General features: G+C 35.9%; 1 protein-coding gene across 4 annotated transcripts in view; it reads left to right on the top strand.

Moving 5' to 3' along the window:
• Positions 1 to 1,004: 1,004 nt before the first annotated feature.
• Positions 1,005 to 21,852, top strand: part of RUNDC3B (RUN domain containing 3B) — a 130,513-nt gene continuing 109,665 nt past the window's right edge. Inside the window, exons 1-2 of one of the 4 annotated variants that reach the window (XM_045864774.3) lie at positions 1,005 to 1,547; positions 19,349 to 19,464. In XM_045864774.3, coding sequence (XP_045720730.1) covers positions 1,429 to 1,547; positions 19,349 to 19,464 — 235 coding nt within the window. In that variant the 5' untranslated portion in view covers positions 1,005 to 1,428. The remainder of the gene's footprint in view (positions 1,548 to 19,348; positions 19,465 to 21,852) is intronic. The other 3 variants (XM_045864775.3, XM_045864772.3, XM_045864773.3) reach the window with 3 other exon arrangements.

Raw genomic sequence — 21,852 nt, 5'->3', positions numbered from 1 at the left:
ATGCTAAATGTAACTTCACGTTACAGTTAACGAACATTTACTGAGAACCTGTTGTATGCGGGGTACCATGCTAGGCTCCACAGGGACAGTAGTTAGGGGTTTCACTCTGAAATCCGAGCACAGGGAGATAGACGGCCACTTAGGTGAGGGCGGGAGAAGGCGGCAGAGGCTAGGACCTTCCTGCTGGTAAGGCCGGAGGGTGAAGAAGCGTTGCAAAGTGGGCGCTAGATTCCAAACACGCGCGACCAGGGCGGCACTCTTCTCCGGGAGCAGCCCAGAGAAGCCAAGGCCCAAACTGCCCCTAGACTCACTGTTCCTCACCCAGTTCCGGGGTCTCTGCCTAGGCCGGGAGAAGGGTGCACAACAGCACCGCGCTCGTTCTCACGTGGGCGGTCAGTCCTGTCTGCAGGACGTGCTGGGGCTAAGGTAGGAGCGACGTGGCGTGGACGGTCAAGAAATCCCACCATCAGACGCCCAAGGGGGATATTCTACAGGCAGTTTCCCTCCCCCGGCTATTTGTGGCTGTTTTCCAGGCCAGAGGGCGTTAGGACAAAAGGAACCCTGCTCCTTTCCTGGGAGCCAAGTCCTGGGTCTGTTGCGAGCGCCAGGCTGCTGCTTCTTTGGGTCTGTGGACCTGAGAATAGGCTTCCGGCGTAACAAAGATCAGCCGCTAAAGCTAGAGATCCCAGCGGTTAAAGTGGGGCTCCCGGCAACGATCAGCATTCCTCCCGGGGCTCTCCGGCGCCACGCATCCCACAATCCCCGTGCAAACTGCAGCGCTGCTCCGCTGCGCGCCGGCTGCTTGAGGCACGCGGGCTGCGAGCGCGAGCCCGGCGTCTTGACAGCTGCCCACGCGCCGGGGCGGTGCTCGAGCACGTTACTTTAAAGAGCCACGCGGCCGGCCCCGCCCCTCGCTTGCCACGATTGGCTCCAGGTGGACTGCGTTGGCCTGATAGGTGCAGGGAGGGCGGGGCTGCGCACGCGAGGCCCGTGGCCTCACCGCAGCAGTCGCGCCTGGGGCGCGAGTGGCGGCCGAAGGCAGGTGGTAGGGCGTGCGGGCCGGCGGGCACGCGCGCGTGCTGGCAGCCGAGGTCCCTCGGGAAGCAGGGAGCGCCCGACACCGCCCCGCACGCGCCGCCCTGCGGTCGGCGGCGCGCGCGAGGGCGGGGGAGGTGCGTGCGTGTGTGCGCGTGAGTGTGTGTGAGTGTGTCTGTGTGTGTGTGTGCGGAGCTTGGGTGCGGAGCGCGAGCCGTCAGTGCCCCGGTACGAGTTCCCCCGCGGTCTTCCACACCCTCCGTCGGTCCCCGCTCCTTGCCCCACGACCCTCCAGTGCCCCCACGGTCGCAAAACGAGCGAGAGCATTGGGGAGCAGGTGTGGGGGGCGGGAGGGGTCGCAGCAGACAAAAGGGGCGCGGAGGTCAGCCCGCCATGGCCTCCCGGAGCCTGGGGGGCCTGAGCGGGAGCCGCGGCGGGGGCGGCGGCGGCAAGAAGAGCCTGAGCGCCCGCAATGCTGCGGTGGAGAGGAGGAACCTCATCACGGTGTGCAGGTACGGCGCGGCTCGCAGCGAGGGGAGGGGGCCGCCGGCGCCGAGGGCTGAGGGTTGAGGGCGTGAGCCACTGGGGGCCCCGCGGACTGGGGGGCCGTGGCCCAGGCTCTGCAGCACCGGGCGTGCCCGCGGGCGCGAGCGCCCTGAGAGGGGCCCGGGTCTGGGCACCGCGAGGCCCCGCACTTTCCGACAGTTTCAGAGACGAGCGAGGATAAGGCTTGGGGCGGGGCTGGGGGAGGATTTGTTTTGCATGTGTCTTCCAGTGTCAGAGTAAGAGGAGGACAAGAAGGAAAAGCTCTTTCATTTAGTGCTCATTAAGCTGTCAGCCAGCTTTTGGTAAAGGCGTTACCGTGTTGCTTCAGAATCGGAATGCATTTTGTTTTTGTTTTGGCTTGTTTACGCATATATTCAGTTATTTCATTCCGCCAGTATTGAGTGTCTACTACAAGCCTACCGTGTGTGTGTGTGTGTGTGTGTGTGTTTTCTCTCCACTTTTACATTGCAGAGCTAGTGCAGTTTCTGCAGTTGTTATAAAGAGTGGGACTTGTGGAGGATACCTAGTCTTCGTGTCAGTGTTTTATTCCAAGTCTGCCTTTCCTTAAGGAGTTTCTAATTATAAATGTAGTATTCCTTTACTCTAGGAAATATGGAAACATAAAGGGAATAATTAGTATCTGTATTCAGAAATAACTGATTTTTCACCAAACACCTCAGCAGCAACCATCGGTAATCCTCTAAGAATTAAGAAATGATGACACCTTTTCCATTTCTGTGTATTTCTTCTTGTGTAAAAATGTGTCAAGCGTCTGTCGCAGCGCACAGATATTTATGCTAGGACTTATATTCAATAACTTTGAGGGACTTTTTTTTTTTTTTTAAACCTGGACCATTACAGATGTTTGCCTAAATAGCAGGAAGACCTGCCTCACTAACTGTATGGCACTTTGAGCTGTAAACAGTAAAATAATGTGGACTTGGTTTAATTTACCACTTGTGCTGTCTAGGATGCAACCTTTTGAGGAAGACAGGTATTAAATTTTTTTAAATCCAGGAAAATCTTCCTTTTTTAAGTTAGGAAAATAGAACAATAATCAAAGCTGATTTCTTTTACATATTTTAAAGATTATTATTTTATTTTTTTAAAAGATCATCTCAAGCAGGATCCAGCATTCTTGGGGTAATATATTTCATAAAAGCTCCCTCACAGTTAAACTTCACAGGACAGTTTTTTCCTCAATTGTCTTTATAATTTTTTTTTTAAATGATTCTTCACACTATAGCATCTGATGCTCAGCAAATATTTATTGAATGAATAATTTCAGTGGTGGGTACTCTTGCTTCTCCATTTTTGTCCTGGCTGATTTTAGGTTACTTGATGTTCACCTGCTCCCTCATCTGAGGCAGGCCAGAAGAAGGGATTTGTATCTCAATCTTATTTAAATAACATTTTAAGTTATGTTTAAGAAATTTCAGTCATATCACACTGATTTGTGTGGACAGCTGTCCCAGGCTTGCTGTATTTTCATTAATTTTATTTGCATAATTATTGTTTTCTTTTGCAAAATGAATATAAGTGCTGACCTCAGGTATAATTTACACATAAATTTAGTGTTGTAGCTAAAATAAATTTCAATTTCTGGCTTAGATTTCAACTTGTGTATTTATGTGGATTTACTACTAAGGATTTACTTCATGTATGAAGAGTTGATGGTTTATATAAATTATCATCCATCTCAATGGTAATGGGATCTGTTTGATAGGCTTTGTCTAAAAGGCTTTTACTTTTTGGGAAAAAAGTCATTCTAGGCCATTTGTATGTTTTAAGTCGCTCTGCCTGAACAAATCAGTATTTATGCATTTATGTTTCTTTGCCTTTCAAGAGTTACCAAATTGTGGTATCTTACCCTTGTCTCTTAATGAATTCATTTTTTAATTTTTATATATCAAGTTAGAGGTGATTTGATATTTAAGTTGTGAAGAAGTTGGTTTAGAGTTTGAGTTCTAAGTTTACTTTGTCCTTAACGAGTTCTGTGTTCTTTAAGAAGCCATGCAAACATCTCATTATCTAGTTTTCACATCTGTAAAATCATCTTAGCCTACATCATTAGTATCCTTCAATAACAGCCCTAAAACTAATAATAGACTTCAAATAAAATGTATTGATATTTTCTTTTGAATTTCCCCAAATATGAGCAGGGTAATAGTAGACATATGTTTAATGGTAGCTAGATGAGGTATGTGCCTTTTTCTCTCTAAAGAAAAACATTTTGAACTTTGTCTCCCATTTTATGTTTCCCTACTGATGCTCTAGAAAACTTGTGAACAGTTTACCAAAGCAAATCAAAACAAAATAGCCCCCCAACCACCTCATATCATTCTACTGTATCTATGATATTTATACGATAATGCTTTTCTTTACCCCTTACACAATTTAGGCATATTCTCAGCTTAGTTTGAAAGCCTTATTATGTAACTAAGCAATTCTTTAGGTTTGAAGCCTTGTACAAGAACAGTATTGTTATGGTGTGGAACTTTTGAAGTGGGTTGCTGGGTTAGGTAAGATAGTCAGGACCTGAATTGAATTTAATTTCGATTCATTGTGATTATGTATGTAATTCTTTCATCTCTTGTTTTTGTTCTATTGAACATTTATGTATTGTAGCCTTAAAAATACTTGTATGGTACTTAGTAAGTACTATTTTATCATGCTTTTTTACAGATTGTGGTGGAGAGAAAGTAGGTCATTTAGGCCTCTAAATATTCCACATTCAACTCCAAAATATTCATAGACTGATTTTGGCTCTTTGTACCAACTAGTATTTTCCCTGCATATTCTTTACTATTTAGAATTTTGAAAAATTAATTTTTAAAGTCCTGCAGGCTTTTTTAAATCTCTATTTTTCATCCATAGAAAATCAGGTACATTAGTCATTTTTTTCTGTCATTTTTAAGCTCCACATTTTATTGAAAAACTTACATATTCTTTTGATTTTACTTCTGTTGACAAAGAGAATTAAAATGGAAAGTCTCTTTCTGTAGGTCAGCATTGCTTTATGAGAAAGTTATTAAAGTATATAGTTTATATATGCATAATCAGATTTTAATATAACATTTGTTAAATTTTTACATCAATTCCTTAAGAGAAACTCCTCACACAGTCATAATTTTCCTATCTTGTGGATAGAAAGGATTAACAAGAGCCACTTAAGGAGAAAGTGTGATGAGTGGAGACAAATGATGGTTTTCTAAATTAAAGTACTTCTAATAAGATGTACATAGTTATTCTTGGTTTTCTGTAGGTGAAGATATTATTTCATAATTTGAATGTTATTTCAAGTAACAATAGGGCCTTATTTTTCCAGTGTAGTCAGGGAATGAGGTGCTTCTATTTTCCATGTTGTTAATGTTTGAGTTAAGCTTAAAATTCTCCCATCAACTATAGTGCTCTACTCAACGTTAGTTGTGGAGTGCAATCTTCTGTATAACTGAAGCTTATAATTTAAGTGTTTAAGCCACAATAAATATTAATATTTAAAACATTTTGGGTGAATCACTTTTAAAAATGGATTACACATTTCTCTACCTTCTTTAAAAAGACTCTCTAAAGAATAATAGAATCTTTATTGAGGACTTCACTCTGAATCTGGTTCTGTGAATATGTCCTATGCAGTGGCTGCCCTTGAGGACTCTTGAGATGCATAGAGCTTTTTGCGACATGGCCCCAGAAAATTGTGTGTTTAAAGTTTTTTGTCTGCTTTTCCATTCTGTTGCTTCCCACCAAGTTATCTGTATTTCTTACAACTCTGCCTGTTTCTAGCAACTCTTTCCTTTGTGCTTCCTATCCTCACGTGCTTACTACAATTGGCTGTGAACTAGGAAAGCAGATAAGTAAACTTATCATGTGTTAAAAAAAAAAAAAAAAGGCATCCAGAGGCCTCGGGTAAGTGGGCTTTAGCACTCTGAACTTAACATTTTAGTTGATGAATAATCAGAAAAAATGTCTCTTCCTATGTTTGAACTTGGTGGGTGAACTGCAGATTCGTAAAATGTTAATATGATTGGCAATATGATCCTTTAAAGAACTTCAAATTGAGTGACTTACTTTCCTTGTTACTATTTGCTTGAGTATGCCTCATGAGACTGTTCATACCTTGGCTACAGTGATTATATTTTTAGCTAAAGCTCTTTTAGTCATGCTGGGTGTGGCAGAACTTTGGGTTTGGTCTTTGATCAACACTTTCAGTTGCATTCTTTTGGAGCAGGTTCAGTATCATTTCTAAGGATTGTTAAGAGCTCTGATAGTAGGTATTCATGACGGAGGTAGCATGATCATCTTTTCAGCTATTAGTCCTGGATAAGCTTCTCAGCATTCATAAAAGGTCATTATCTCTTCCCCTAGCTAAAATGGATTCATACTCAACTTAGGGAAAAGAGCTGTCCTCCACACATGTAACTTCCCTGCTTATCTTTTAAAGATTTTATTTATTTGAGAGAGAGCACACGAGAAGGGGGAGGGTCAGAGGGAGAAGCAGATTCCCTGACTCCATCCCGGGACTGCAGGATCATGATCTGAGCTGAAGGCAGTAGCTTAACCAACTGAGCCACCCATGCGCCCCTTCCCTGCTTATCTTAACTTCACTGATTGATAAATGTCAGAAGCTCAGATGAAAGATGGGATATTCAAGGGGGAATATGTGACGCTTATCCACTCATGTATTCAGTCTTACGAGTTTAGGAGATATATATCTGAGCTGGTCCAAATCATCACAAAGCAGCTGGGTATGTAGACAGCATTGCCTCACACACTCCTATCACCAGTTGCTTTTTCACATTTGTGCCTTGGTAAGTTTCCATCAGCCTATATTGTGTGTCATCAGAAGAAACCGTCACAGAAGGTCGTCTTGAAGTTGTTGTCAAGGACATTGTTTATCATGTCAAGAAGTGTCTTCTTTTTGTGAAGATTTCTATGAGAAATAGCTGTCTTATTTTAGTGCCAAGAATTGTATCTCTAGGCAGTTGGACTGGACACAAATGTGTAACTGACAACTTCTTTTTTCTTATACAGCTTTAGAAATTTTAGTGTTAAATTTGTGGCCAAGCTCTAAAAGATACATAGAACATGGGAGTAATGCATTTAGCATTATTCTTAGCTCTACTTTGCTTCCACATTTTTCATATAAATTATTATTGATTTATAATCTGCATACAGAAAGTGCACATAGCATAAGTGTACAGGTCGGTGAATTTTTGTGAAGAGGACACTACATTGTAACTAACACTCAGGTCAAGAAAAAGAACATTACCCTTCATGTATTTAAATATTCTGAAGTTTTTCTCAAAGTGTTTGTAGTTGGGAATATACATATACATCCCTTTTTAAACTTATTCTTTTATATTTTTATATTGTAACATTAAATTTTATTATTTTCTTTTTTTGCTGATATGTAGACATAAAATCAACCTTTTAAAATATTTGTCTTGTAGTAATCTTACCAGATTTACTTATTAATTCTAACAGATTTTCTGCAGTTTTTTATTTTTTTAAACTCTGAATACAGTCATGTCATCCACTTATTTAAAACTTCATGCCTTTGTTTTCTTGTGTTACTGCACTGGCTAGGACCAGAGTATTGCAGAAAACATTTTACCATGACTGTGGACTCCGAGAAACAAACTGAGGGTTTTAGAGGGGAGGGGGTGATGGGATGGGGTAGCCCAGTGATGGGTATTAAGGAGGGCACGTATTGCATGGAGCACTGGGTGTTATATGAAAACAATAAATCATGGGTCACTGCATCGAAAACTAATGCTGTACTATAGGGGGACTAACATAACATATTAATATAAAATTTTAAAAAAAATTTTACCATGAGGTAGATGTTTGCAATCAAATGTTTTTTCTATCAAAATAAACATAATTTATCTCCCTTTTTTTTTGTTGTTTATGTAGTGATTAATATTGATTGACTTTTGAAGGTTAAACTACTCTGGAATAAAAACAGTTGTAGTGTATTATCTTTTTTTACATATCTTTGCATTCAATGAGTTAATATTCCATTTGGGATTTTCACATATATGTTCATGGAAGAGATTTATCTGTAATTGTTCTTTCTTTTTTTTTTTTTTTTTGAAGATTTTACCTATTTATTTGACAAAGAGAGGCACAGTGAGAGAGGGAACACAAGCAGGGGGAGTGGGAGAGGGAGAAGCAGGCTCTCCACTGAGCAGAGAGCCCGACGCGGGGCTTGATCCCAGGACTCTGGGATCATGACCCGAGCCGAAGGCAGACACTCAACGACTGAGCCACCCAGGCGCCCCGTAATTGTTCTTTCTTACAGTGTCCTTGTTTAGTTTTGTCATAAAGATTATCTGACCTTATAAAGCAAGTTGGGAAATACTCTTCAGTAGAAGAATTTGTATAACATTAGATTATTTCTTTCTTAAACTTTTGAAAGAATTCACCAGGGAAGAAATCTGAACTGCTAATTGTCTTTGTGGGAAGTCTTTTAGTAACAGATTCAATTTATTTAACAGACACTGTACAATTCAGATTTCCTGTTTCTTCTTGAATGAGGCTTCAGTGAGTTTTTCATGTATATTACCAATCTTATTCTTAAGATCTTTCAAATATTCTCTTAATATCTTTTTATTGTTTAAAAAAGCTATAGTAATTTTCCATTTTCTTTCCTGATATTGCTAATCTCTGTTTTTCCCATTTTTTTTCTGGCCAGGAGTTTATGAATTTTATGTGTCTTTTCAAAAGTCAGCTTTTGGCTTTGTTAATTTTCTCTGCCATACATTTATTTCTTAACTCATTGGTTTTTTTATTATTTCTTTGACTTTAAGTTCCTGTTCTTTTTCTAACTTCTTGAGATGGGAATTTAGATCATCGTTCTTCAGCCTTTCTTCTTTTCTAATATATGCCTTTTAAATCTACAGATGCCCCTGTTTGGCATTATTTTGGGATTTGAAGTGTTATATCTTTATTATTAATTAGTTTAAAATGTTTTCTAATTTCTGTTGGGATTTCTTTGACTCATGGGTTATTTAAAAATTTATTTAACTTTCAAACAGTGGAGGATTTTCTAGTTTTTAGATATTGATTTTTAACTTGATTCCACTATACTTATAGAGAACATACTCTGAAAGATTTCAAACTTTTGAAATTTTGTTTATGCTTGCTTTATGATATAGCATATGGTTAATTTTGATAAATATTTCATGTACATTTGAACAATATATATATTCTGTCATTGATTGCATGTTCTATGTTAGTTGTATCTAAGTATGTTAATTGTGTTATTCATATCTTTTTTATCCTTACTAGTTTTTTATATGCCTAGTGTATCTAATTTTAAGAGAGATGTGTTAAAGTCTGTCTCTGAGTGTGTCTTTGTCCATTTCATCCTTTAGTTCTGTCATTTTTGCTTTCAATATTTTGTTGCATTATTACTGGGTGTGTGCAGATTTAGAATTGTGATCTCTTGGGGTGCCTGAGTGGTGCAGTCGGTTAAATATCCTACTCTTGGTTTCAGCTCAGGTCGTGATCTCAGGCTCATGAGATCAAGCCCCGCATCCAGCTCTGCTTCACATTCTCTCTCCCTCTGCCCCTCCCACTCATGTTCTCTTTCAAATAAATAAATAAATCTTTAAAAAAGAAAAAGAACTGTGATCCTTCGTAGGGGTTGGATTCCTTTGTCACCATGAAATGTCTTTCTTTATCTCTAATACTGTTATTGCCTTAGAGTTTATTTTGTCTGCTATTAATATAGTTAAAACAGCTTTCTTTCAGTTAATGTTTGTATGGTGTATCTTTTTCCATCCTTAACTTTTAATCTTTTTGTTCTTAAATTTAAAGTGTCTCTTGTAGGCAGGATAGAATTGAGTTTGGGGTTTCATCTAATCTTTTATTTAGAGTATTTAGCCCATTTACATTTAATGTTACTGTGTTTGGGTTTATAGCTACCATTTTACTCTTTGTTTTATGTTTACTTTTTTCTCTTTCCTTGCCTTCTTATAAATCAGTATTTTTTATTCCACTATTCCAGTTTTTCTCTCAATGAACTTTAGTCATAAATTTTTTTTCTTGTTCTGTATATATGTTAGATTCCTATCCTTTTGCAGTTACACTTGATTTATCACAGTGTAACATAAATTTAACTCCATCTGCTTCCCCAGTAGTGTTAGAACCATTTATTCATTCTCATCTTGGACATTTTAAGTCTACATATATTTTAAATTCTGCAAGATTCTTTTATTGCTGTATTTTATACTTGATATTCAGGCAATACACATTTGCATTTACCTACATATTTACCCTTGTCATTGCTCTTCCATCAGATTTGGAAAAATTTTAGCTATTATCTTTTTACAGTCCAATTACATGTGTGTTAAATTTTACCAGGCTCCACTTGACTTATGTTCTTTCTTTTCTGTATCTGCTCTTCTTTATTCTCTCTCTACTTCAGTTTGTATATATTCTATCGACTTCTTTTCCTTTGAATTAATCTTGTCTTCTGTTTCTCATCTGAGTAAATTAAATGAGTTTTTAATTTCAGATGGTTTTAGAATTTTTATTTGATTCTTTTTTAATAGATTCTAATCCTCTTATAAAAATACTATCTTTTTATCTATATCCATCTTTTCCTGTCTTCCCTAGGTCATATTAATCATAGTTACCTTAAAGTTCTTATCACTAATTTAGAATATTTGTATCATCTTACATCTTTTTATTGTGTTTTCTCTCTTCCTCTTTTTGTCATGTAGTCTTATTTTTTGGCATATCTAGATTTTTTTAATTGAATGCCAGATAGTATGTATTAAATTTTTTTCAGCACTTTTGTTGTTCTCTAGGTGCTATTGTACTTACCCTTTTGTCAACCATTATGTCAAAAGTATTCATTAAAACATAACATATAGTAGAAAAAGACCACAGAGGAGTAAACAGGTGGAGTGCACCTGTCAATTTGAAGAAAACGTGGTCAAAAGCATACTAGTGCCCATTGCTCATAATACAGGGTAGTGCTCACTTTCTTTACTAATGTTATCTTCCTCGGGAAGATAGAGTGGTAGCTGATCACCTTCATCTAGTCAGGGATGGTGCCGAATCCAGGCTGGATATCAACCCTGGGAAGTCTTGCTCAGCCTTTCATTTGCCCCTGACCATCCAGGGTTTTCAACCTAGGTTTGGTATATTTTTCAGCACCCTTTCTCTGGTAGTCGTAAACAATTATTTTGTCTTCTGGAACTACCAGATGCTTTATTCTGTTAATCAGAGGCTTTGTGATTAGGATTTTAGTCTTCTGATGACAAGAAGGTGTTTGAGGCCTTCCCAGGTCTCCTTCAAAAGCTTTCCTGGTTTTTCTGTTCCCTGCTAGCAGTCTTCTGTGGGAGTTAGACCCTGCCACACTCAGAATTGGCGGACATTCCTGGGTAAAAGCAACTCTAGCAGCCCACTGATTTTTGAGCTTTCCTCTTTCTGGAGTCCTTACCTCTCTAATTCATACTGTTTCAGCCACTCTTTCTCTCTGCAGGCTTCAAACATATGATTTCTGTAATTCCTCCCCCTTCTCCCAGTTTTTCTAGCTGTACTCTGTGGGAGCATTGGTCTACCACCATTTACTCCATCCTCCTTAGTCTGTTCCCACATTTTTCACCTTCCCCAGTTTTAATTTATACAGCCAACTGATGGTATTTTATATGCCCTCATAAGCAATCTGAAGTCTTTTCTGGAATAGGTTCTATAAATAAATATAGCACCAATTATGCTGTAATCTAATTATCTTTTTGTCTTTTACTAGAATGTGAATTTCTCAAACACTGGAATCATAGTTTATTCAGCATCTAGTTCATTTCCAGCATTTAGTACATAGTAGGCATGTTTATCAAATGAGGTAATTATAACTACTGAAGAATAATAGCAGTGGATGACCATTTCCAAAATAAGGTCGAAGGTTGAATTGAAGAATCATCATCACTTATTTTTTAAAAGTCACCCTAATGATTAATCTCTAATGATATTAGAGTTTTAGTTTGAGTCCTGCATCAGGCTCCTTGCTCAGTGGGGAGCCTGCTTCTCCCTCTGCCTGCTCTACTTGCAGCTCCCCCCGCCTGTGCTCTTTTTTTGTGTTTAACATATGAGGAAAATAATTTATGTCATGCATGCAGAATAGGCTTTTTGGAGGAAAAATATTAGATGAGCATTTATGACTAGTAATGAAAATTCTTTAATTTAATTGAAGCAATTTCTGTTTCAATCAGATTTATTTTATAGTTAAGCCTAACATTGCTAGAGTTCAAACCCAAATATATCTGATTTCAAAACCTATTCTTTCTCCTTATGTGCTTCCTTCAGTGTCTGTGGCTACATATGAACTGGTTCTAAATCGCATGTGGGTATATGTGTTTGTATTTGAGCCATAGAATCAGAAAATGGGAACCTTCATTTTCTTAGCATTTCTGGTGTTCATAAACCATGATTGCTACCTATTAAGTCCTTTAGAAAATCAGTTTACATACAGACACTTGAAATTCTTGCCTCTTTTTCTGTGCTTAGATGTTATTCAGTGAAATGCTGATGCTCTAAAAAGAAAGAGGATATGTGCTAACATTTAGTAATTTTTGTGTAAGTTAAAAATTAAATACTTTATATATGCTATCTCTTTTAATCTTCACAGTAATTTGGTAATTGATTACTGAGGAAACTGAGGTTCAGAGAGGTTAAGTGTCTTGACAGGAATGGATAACAGCAAAGCCAGGTGTGAATCCAAGGCCTTCTGATATTAAAGCCCCAGTTCTTCCTATTGCTGTATTGCTGCTGTGAATATCTAGTTTACTAGATAGTTTACCAATGTTAAAATATGTTACTTGAATATTTTCGTCTGTTATTGGATAAAGAGCATTTGGATTCCAGAAGGATATGTGGTCCAAGGGTATAAAGTATTCTTTATTAAAATGATTTTAATTGGGAGTTCTTTCATATAAGAGATTTAATGAGTTAATTTATGTTAAGATGGGAAGTCTTCTTGGTTTGATAACTTTCTAATTTTAGATGTTTATTTTTATTTTTTTTGGAAAATTTTGTCTTAGCCTTTTTTTTTTAAGATAGTGCATCTAATGTTATTTTTCATGTTGGGCAGTCTGTTGTCATCAATCTGCTTATATAGCAATACAAGATGTTAATTGTGTAGTATTTCATCCTTAAAGTACTTAGGTTAACAATTCTCTTTAAAAGAAATTTGTCAACATATAGTACATTATTAGTTTTTGATGTAGTGTGTTGGCTAACTGAACATAATAAAAATAAATAAATGAATAAATAAAATAGTGCACTTCACAGGTGCTTAATTAAAAAAGAAAAATAAAAGAAATTTTGTCAGTACAGGTGGGGAAAATATTTTAAAATATACTTTTCTTTTTAGTTTTTATATAGGGTAAAAATTTTAAAGATAGTAAATACTAATAAGAGAGAGACTTAGGCTACCATTTCAGAGAAATTGGTTGGGATTTTTTTTCCTGTGTTCCAATAAAACTTTATTTATAGAAACTGGCAACAGGTTGGATTTGGCCTGTGGTAGTAGTTGCAGACTCTTGCTACAATTATATGTGTAAAGAATTTTTTTCTTATAAAAAGATTAAAATTATAGAAAAATAAAAGTGAAATATACATGATTTTTGGGAATTCTTACTTTCATAATACTTAAAAAAAAAGGCAAATTTCTGATTCTAAAAGATTTTTTGAGTTTCTGGTGTAAAATATAAGAAAGGAAATAATGAATACCCAACTTTTATATCAACATGGCTGGGACTGGAGGAGATTATGCTAAGTGAAATAAGTCAAGCAGAGAAGGTCAATTATCATATGGTTTCACTTATTTGTGGAACATAAGGAATAGCATGGAGGACATTAGGAAAAGGAAGGGAAAAACAAAGGGAGGGAAATCGGAGGGAGAGATGAACCATGAGAGACTATGGACTCTGAGAAACAAACAGGGTTTTAGAGAGGAGCGGGGAGGGGGGATTGGTTAGCCCGGTGATGGGTATTAAGGAGGGCACGTACTGCATGGAGCACTGGGTGTTACACGAAAACAATGGATCGTGGATCACCACATCAAAAACTAATGATGTATGGTGACTAACATAACATAATAAAATTTTTAAAAAAAAAGAGGAAATAAGCTATTATCTACAGTTACTGATATAAATTATATTTAGGTAAATTGTATCCTGTTTCCAGCATCCATGTCCTTTTTGATTATTGATGATGGATATTATATTAATGGCAGAAGATAGTTACCTGCCCCTTTGATAGAGACTACTAGCAGTGATAAACTTATAAGGAATTCTGTAATTTTGGTGTGAAATAGTGGAAATAATTCTGTCTCAGGATTTGGATGTAATGTTCTACTTAAAAATACAACTTATGAATGACTTTTCTGAAATCCTTTTAGTTTTGAAATGTGATGATTCTAGATGCCTTTATGTACTTTGGTTATCTTCAGATATAATTCTGTGGTAAAGAGATTTAATGGTATAGGTAAAAAAATCTGTTTTGTGTGAAATTTATGGTTTTTTTGTTTTTTTAAGAGGGAGAGAGAGTGGCGGGGGGTACGGGGAAGACTGAGGGAAAGGGAGAGAGAGAGAATCCTAAGTAGGCTCCATACCCAGCACAGAGCCCGAAGGTGGGCTCCATCTCACAACCCTGAGATCATGACCTGAGCCCAAATCGGGTCAGACGCTCAACTGACTGAGCCACCCAGGCACCCTGAAATTTACGATTTTTGAGGCATGTTTGCTTATTGTAAGGGGATAGGAATATATTTTTTCCTACTCGATCACTCTGCATATATGTAAATATATATGTATGTATTACTAATGCAGAGCCTTAAATATTAAAGGTGGATTTCCACTTTTTAATAGTTTCTTTCCAATAATGTAGAAATTTAACAGAATAATATATTTTTTTATTTTGTTGTCACATTTTTACTTTTTAATTATTTATAGTTAAAATTATGTTACAAATCTATGACATGGGAGGAATTAGTTTAATGTAGTGTAAATAAGATTTTTAAAACACAGTTTTTGTAACTCTCTCATTTTTCTTGGTATGTTGCCAAAGAGAAAAAGGAAGTTAATGCTTTCTTAGGTTTGAAGGTTTTATTCACAATCATTCTTGTCTATTTCTGACCCAACAAATATTTTCTTTGGGCATTGAAAGTGGAAAAGAGAATCTGTTTAGACAGAGACATTTTAAAAACTGTGCTTAATTATACAACCCTTTTATGAACATTTTTGAATTTTTAATTCTTATGTAAAAGCTGTTACTTAGCCTTGATTTGGTATTTTTAGACATTCATCAAATTGTCATTTCATTATTTTAAAATCAGTCCTCTTCAGGAAATAGATGACTAATATTAATGTCATCACTATCAGGAAATAGCTCAGCATCTGTGTGATATTTTTTTAGATGTATTGAAATTCTTTTTACAGGTTTGGTTTTTATAGCACATCTTAGCTAGTTACTGTGTTATGGAGGAAAAGATTCTCATTATTTTGGCATAATGGAGCTAGCTACATGATTCTAGAGAAATAAGTGTTGAGTGGGAAGACTTGGCTAGCTACAAGTAAAACATGGATTCTAAGGAACTAAGTTACCTTCTGAAAGTTTGATTTGTGTTGGTAGAAGGAGAGTAGGATATAAATGATGAAGCAAAGGCAGGAAACGTTCTTTTTTTTTTCCTTATCAATCTTGGTATAATAGAATATTTAAAATGCTGTCTCACCCTTAAATATCTTCATGCTTGGAAATAAGAGAACTTGTGTCTAAAGGTATGCTTTAGGATATTTGGACTTTGTTTTTATTTTTGTTTTTATTTTTTTTCAGGTGTTGGATTAAAAGTAATTTAGTACTCTGAGATTTACCATTTTAGGTTTTTGTCATGCAAATTTCTGTAGGAATACAAGCTACTGATAACATGATAAAAAGATGCATGTATTTTATTGACTATTGATTGATGCGTGTATGGCTTTTGGTGCTACAAAAATATATGTATTAATACCCACGGCCTTTCTTCCCATTACAATTTACAGTGTAGATAATTTGTTAGGATTTTGTATTATTCCTGGAGGACATTAGTGACTAAAATCTTATCAGATTGTTACATGTACAAATTCAATACTCAGGGGCACCTGGGTGGCTCAGTCGGTTAAGCGTCTGCCTTCGGCTCAGGTCATGATCCCAGGATCCTGGAATCGAGTCCCGCATCAGGGTCCCTGCTCAGCAGGGAGCCTGCTTCTCCCTCTGCCTGCTGCTCCCCCAGCTTGCATGCGCTCTCTCTCTCTCTGTCAAATAAATAAATATCTATTTTAAAAAAAGAAATTGAACATTCAAACCTAGCTCTTTTTGATGAAATAAGTAGTTATTTTTATCTTTAAGTAAAATTTTCACTTCATTTCACTGATGTGCATTCCGATCTTAAATGCCATAATTTTTTAAAGCAATAGATTACTTCTGCCTTGAATGTGATCGTAGAGTCCTACCTAATGAAGATTGGAGGGAAAGATTAAAACATTACAAAGTTTCCTTTTATTTAGGTCAAAAACCAAACTAGGGGTTTTGCTTATTCATTTTAGGAACATTTTTCAATCTCTTACTGAATAAGAACATTATACTTACTTATTCTTATTAAAAGTTTGCTAAGGAATGGCAACATTTCATTTTTCTCCTGTATTGCCAATGAGATGGACATAGGGAACAAAAACAAGTTTTCAAGTCCCTTTTAATCTGGTTTATCTGTTTATCTTCTTTTTGTTTCTATTCATTTACTCATGCATTACATCTGATATTTATCTAACTTGACTATCTTTTAGGTACCAGAGACCACTTCATCAGTGTTGCTTCTTTCTTAGCTGTTCTTATTTTTTCTTTACATAATGGCTTCCGCCTTTGAGTCCTAGGTGTAGTTATAGATAATACCATGTACTGAATGTTAATCCACCGCTGTCAAAATTACTTGTCCTGACCAAAGAAGACTGAAAATTATTTGAATAATTATTTTCTCAGTGCTCTCAAGAATATATAATTACTAGTATTCTAGGAGAAATGTTATTTACATACTAAGAATGCCTTAGGTCGTGGTTCTCAAAATGTACTCCTGGACTTTCACCCCTTCAGAGGTCCAAAAGGTCAGAAATTATTTTCTTAACAGTTTTAAGACAGTATTTGCCTTTTATGTTCCCATTCTTTAACAAGTGTGCAGTGGAGTTTTCCAGAGGCTACATGGTGTATAATATTAAAATAACTTGAATACAGAAACAGATATGAGGATTTATTCTCTTCTATTCAACACAACATTAAAGATATTTGCAAAGAGGTACAACAATGCTATTCTTGCTAATTTTTTGTTGTTTTGGAAAAGACACATTTTATAAAATACATTATTTATGCTAACATGTAATGAATTATTCTGTTTGTAGTTAATAAATGGGGCAGTCCTCACTTTGCACAGTTCCAATATGTACTATTTCAGTTACTACAATTCAGTTAATACCAGGCCTCTAATAACACAGTTCGAGTTTGACTACCAGGATATATTAACTGTGAGTAATTGCATAAAATAAAATTTTGTTGCTGGCACCTTAGTCTACAAATCACTGTGTTAATAACAAATGCACATCATGATCAGTGACCAGTCACATCACTTCTTTCTAAGTCTGCCTAGCGTTGGTCACTGTTCATGTGTTATTAGTCCATGCACAGAAATCAAAACCTGTAGTTGTGTTGCTTCCTTGTGTCTTGGTGATAAACCCACATGATGTTTTACAAAAATGGATAATTGAAAGTGAACTGACCAACAAAGATGAAAATGTGGTGAAGAAACGGAAAGTGCTGACATTGGAAGTGAAATTTGAATTGAACTCAAGTGGAATTATAGAAGAAATAGTTAATCACAAGGACTCCTCGATGGCACAGTTAAACGTCTTACTCTTGGTTTTGGCTCAGGTTGTGATTTCAGGGTCCTGAGATCGAGCCCCGCAGTCTGCTTGAGATTCTCTCTCCCTCTCCCTCTGCCCCTCCCGCTGGTGCTCTCTTTCTCTAATATAAATAAATAAATCTTAAAAAAAAGAAAGAAAGAAAGAAAGAGTTAATCATGGGAATACTGACACTGCTGCTATTCAAGGAAATTTAGGTATGCAGCCAGAGGAACTTAGTAAAGGTGAATGTATTGATATAAATGAGCAGAGTGGTTATGACAAAAAGGAGGTCCCAGCAGAAGTGGTGCTGGCAAGCCACTTCACATTATGGGGCCTCTCTGAGATTTTCACAATTGAAAGTGCAAAGGATAAAATGTTGGAAACTGGTCCACACTTAGGAATAATTTGCCAAGGTATAGAAAATATGCTCGGTCCATATTTTTAAGTTATACAGTAAGAACGCAAGCACTGTTCAAACTACTGTTGGTAAATTTTTTTTTTTACAAAGAAAACCCTTAAATTCTCAGTATTTCTAATGTTTTAAATTATAGTATACTATGTAAGTGTTTTACTGTTTTTTTTTCATTCCCCTACACATTATAACTGGCGACGAAAAGAGTTTTTAGTGTAGAGTTTTTAGATGTAATCATATACCCAAATCTCTTTATATTACCCTTTATACTTATCTCCTCTATTTTCTGTCCCGATTGAATAGTATAACCAACAAGCCTAAAACTTAAGAAATAGTTTGTACTCCTTTATCTCCCTCATAGTTTACATTTCTAATTACTTAACAGCTCTCATAGTTTTCCCCATTGCTTCCTTCCTCACTGATTGTCTTTACTTAGGCACTCATTTGTCACCCTTTATAGGGTATGACTATAAAGGGATGGCATGAGGCAATTGCTTGAGATGACAGAACTGTCCTGTATCCCAACTTTGATGCTGGTGACTGAATGTTGTTACATGTTAACAATCATAAACTTTTTTTTGTCTTGCTATGGTATTGGCATGTAAATGTTTCTTTGCTATTCTTTCAAAATAGGGCTTACAAATAAATCAACAAGTACTTACTGACAACAGTGTTCAAGGCATTGTCCTCTTTACTGAAGCTGAGGAAGATATAAATGTGCAGAAGATATGTTTCTGCACATTTATATGTATGTCCCTGAAGGAATTTATATTCTAGTGAGATAGATACTACAGATAACAGCAGTAAAATAAACTGTAATTGTCTCTTAAAGGTCCATACAAACAAAATGCTTGTGCTAGGAATGTGGAGAAAGATAATTCTTCATTGAAGAGGTGGCATTTGAGCTGTCTTGGAAAACACATTGATTATGACAGTCAAAAACAGACAAAGGACATTCTGATAAGGAAAAATATAGCACACTTTACAGATGTGTAATTTTTCCTTTTTATAAAGCTCATAAAAACTTTGGATCTACACTTCATGCATACTTGCATCCTGTTTCATTCAGTTTTGTGCTCAAACTCTTAAAAGCATTTGCGTCTGACACTTAAATTTCTTATAAGCAGTAGGGTAGCTTTTAAGTTTTTGGATTTAATAATTTAAGTCATTTTTAAATTCTGATTTTAATGTCTGTGAAGACAGTGAGCTACTCCTAAGTCTTATTGTGTTCAATAGATAGTAAATATATAACTAAAAGCCTGATATTTATGTAAAATTTTCTATTCACAGAGAAAATTTTAATAAGTAGAGTTTTCAGTATATATAATACTTATAAAGTATTTTTATAATACTTCCCCAGATGGCTTTCTTTCCATTTTTCCTACTTAGGTGAATGAATTAACTCTTTTTTTCACAGGTTTTCTGTGAAGACCCTCATTGATCGGTCCTGCTTTGAGACAATTGATGATTCTTCTCCTGAATTTAACAATTTTGCAGCTATTTTGGAACAGATTCTAAGTCACCGGCTAAAAGGTAACAGAATTAATGTATTTCTAGTCTCACAACAACTTTCTTTTTTATAAGCTTGAAATTTTAGAATCAATACAGTCTGGTATAATTTAGATAATAGCCATATTTCATCTTGAGAAACATAAAACTGATTTTGGAATGCCTAATCTTTTGACCTATCCTTTGTCCCTGGAAATGAATTTCTGTTCTCCAATTTATGCCTGTTTCCAGGGTGCATTAAAAATGCTGAGTGCATTAAGTGTCATATACGGGGAGCAGAGTCACTTTCCGTAAGTAATTAAAATGAAGGCTTAAATTAAAAAGTAGCCCATCTTAGAAGGTTACTGGATGGTATTTTAACCAACTTACAAAGAAGCATCCAGGCATTAAGTTTGTTTGCTTAATCTCTACTTCATTAAACTTTGGAATCTTTGAAAAATTTTTCACCATAGTTAAAAGAAGTATGTAAAAAAATATGCTCAACTGTGGTTTTAAAATAAATCAGTAAATATATTTACATTAGAAAGATAAATCTCTTAAAATTTAGAAGGTAAGATGGGAGCCGTGGTCTCTCAGAATTATAAAATATGTTTACTAAAAATACCTGTAAAATATAGATGATAACACCAAGAAATATTATGTAGCATAATTCTTAGTAGTAATAATAATAACTTTATTACATTAATTCCGTTATCTTGTCTTCCTAAAGGAAACCTGATCATCAGATGTTTTCACTTAACTTTTTATTATCTTTATTACCTTATTGGTATAGTTTAAAATCAGTAATCTGCTTTGGTAATATAACTTATTAGAATCTCAAATTTAAGCTAAAGGATAATTCTTTTTTATGCTTTTTGATGCTGAAAGCCTCAGGTTTTACTCCTAAGTTTTTAAATCCGTTGAGCAGTCCTATGGGCCTATAACAAAGGGTTGAATTTAATTACATGGGAAAACAAAATCTGGATTCAGTCAGCCCTTTGCAATTTAAAATGAGGTCCATAAAATCACTGATGCTTTTCTGTTAAAAGTTTGTTATTTTGCATTTAAAAAGTTATGTTTCTTATTTTTGCTGCTCTGTATTTCCTAAATTTTCTGCCATTAATGTTACCTTTTATGTGAAAATAAGTTTTTATAAAAGCAAAGGATAGGAGAGTATTTTGAGATATTGTCTGGGTTACTATATTGTGTGGTGATAATATTTAAAAATTTTACATATAAATTTATAAATAATACATGACTAAAAAACACATGCAACACAGTAGACCTTGGTGTACCTTAATGTTCACAAATATTTTATCATAAGACTTCAATTCCCTTAATTCAGTATACCATTTAGCATATGATTCACTCACAAAATACATAAGCAGTTATCAGCAGAAAACAGGCCATGTTGAGATATCCATGCTGAGTGATTGGGCAGACTCATGACCACATACATGGGACCCCTCCTGCACACTAGCCTGCCATCTTCTGAGTCCTGCCTCAGCAAAATCTAGATGATAGACCTTTAGAATTACTTAACAGTGAGTGTCATTTCTGAGAAGCCAGTGAACTACCATGTTGAAAATAGAATCCCTAGTTGATTTATGGATAAGAATTCCACTAGTATGATTAAGACAGTAAGAATGATGATACAGTGGAATTTGTGTTAATTTTTGAAGCTAAGTAAAATTAGTAATTTAAAATATGCTTTTAAAAAAAGTTTCTGTAGATTGACTAATGTGGTCACTGTGGTTAGTGGTCGCTGTGGTTAGTATAGATATGAATTATGAATTGATCTTTAACTTTTGAGATGAAGTATTTTAAAGACTCAAGTGTCTACAGACTTCCATATATTATTTTAGTATTCTAGCACATAACAAATTGCTTTTATTTTTGGAGAAATTATATAATTATTTTGATAGTACACCTAAAATTTAGTATATAGCAACTAATTTTTCCAATGTTTGTCTTTATAGAAGTACAGATTTAAAATATATAACTTTGTGGGTTTGTGAGATACACTTTTCTCCAGCTACTTTTTATTTTTTAAATAAAAGGGCATTTAGTTTAAATATTAAATTTTTCAGAGAAAGATAAAATCCACCCCCAGGCACAAAATAGGCTCTGTTGACACAGGTAATGTGGAAAACTTGAAACAGTTATTTCTTTATTCATTTTAAAAGTCCCATAATTGAAGAAAAGGAAGCTTTTAAAATGACATGCATTAATCCTGTTTGCAGTTATTATGCAATAAAATGATCTTACTTTCCTGGAATATAGCTGAGAACTAGGAACTAATCAGAAAATATAGAATTCAAAGAGACCTCAGTTTAGATCTTCACTAATTTTTGGACTTTTATTTTTTTTAAAGTATCATCCTTCTCTCCACCCCATCTGCACCTGCGCTAATAAAAGCAAGTATAGATGCTG

This window comes from Mirounga angustirostris, unplaced genomic scaffold (genome assembly GCF_029215605.1).
Source record: "Mirounga angustirostris isolate CCGP_5_RB_7025 unplaced genomic scaffold, mMirAng1.0.hap1 SCAF_12, whole genome shotgun sequence".
NCBI classification, from domain to species: Eukaryota; Metazoa; Chordata; class Mammalia; order Carnivora; family Phocidae; genus Mirounga; species Mirounga angustirostris.
Note: the sequence above shows the minus strand (reverse complement) of the source record. Positions and strands in the feature narration are given on the sequence as shown.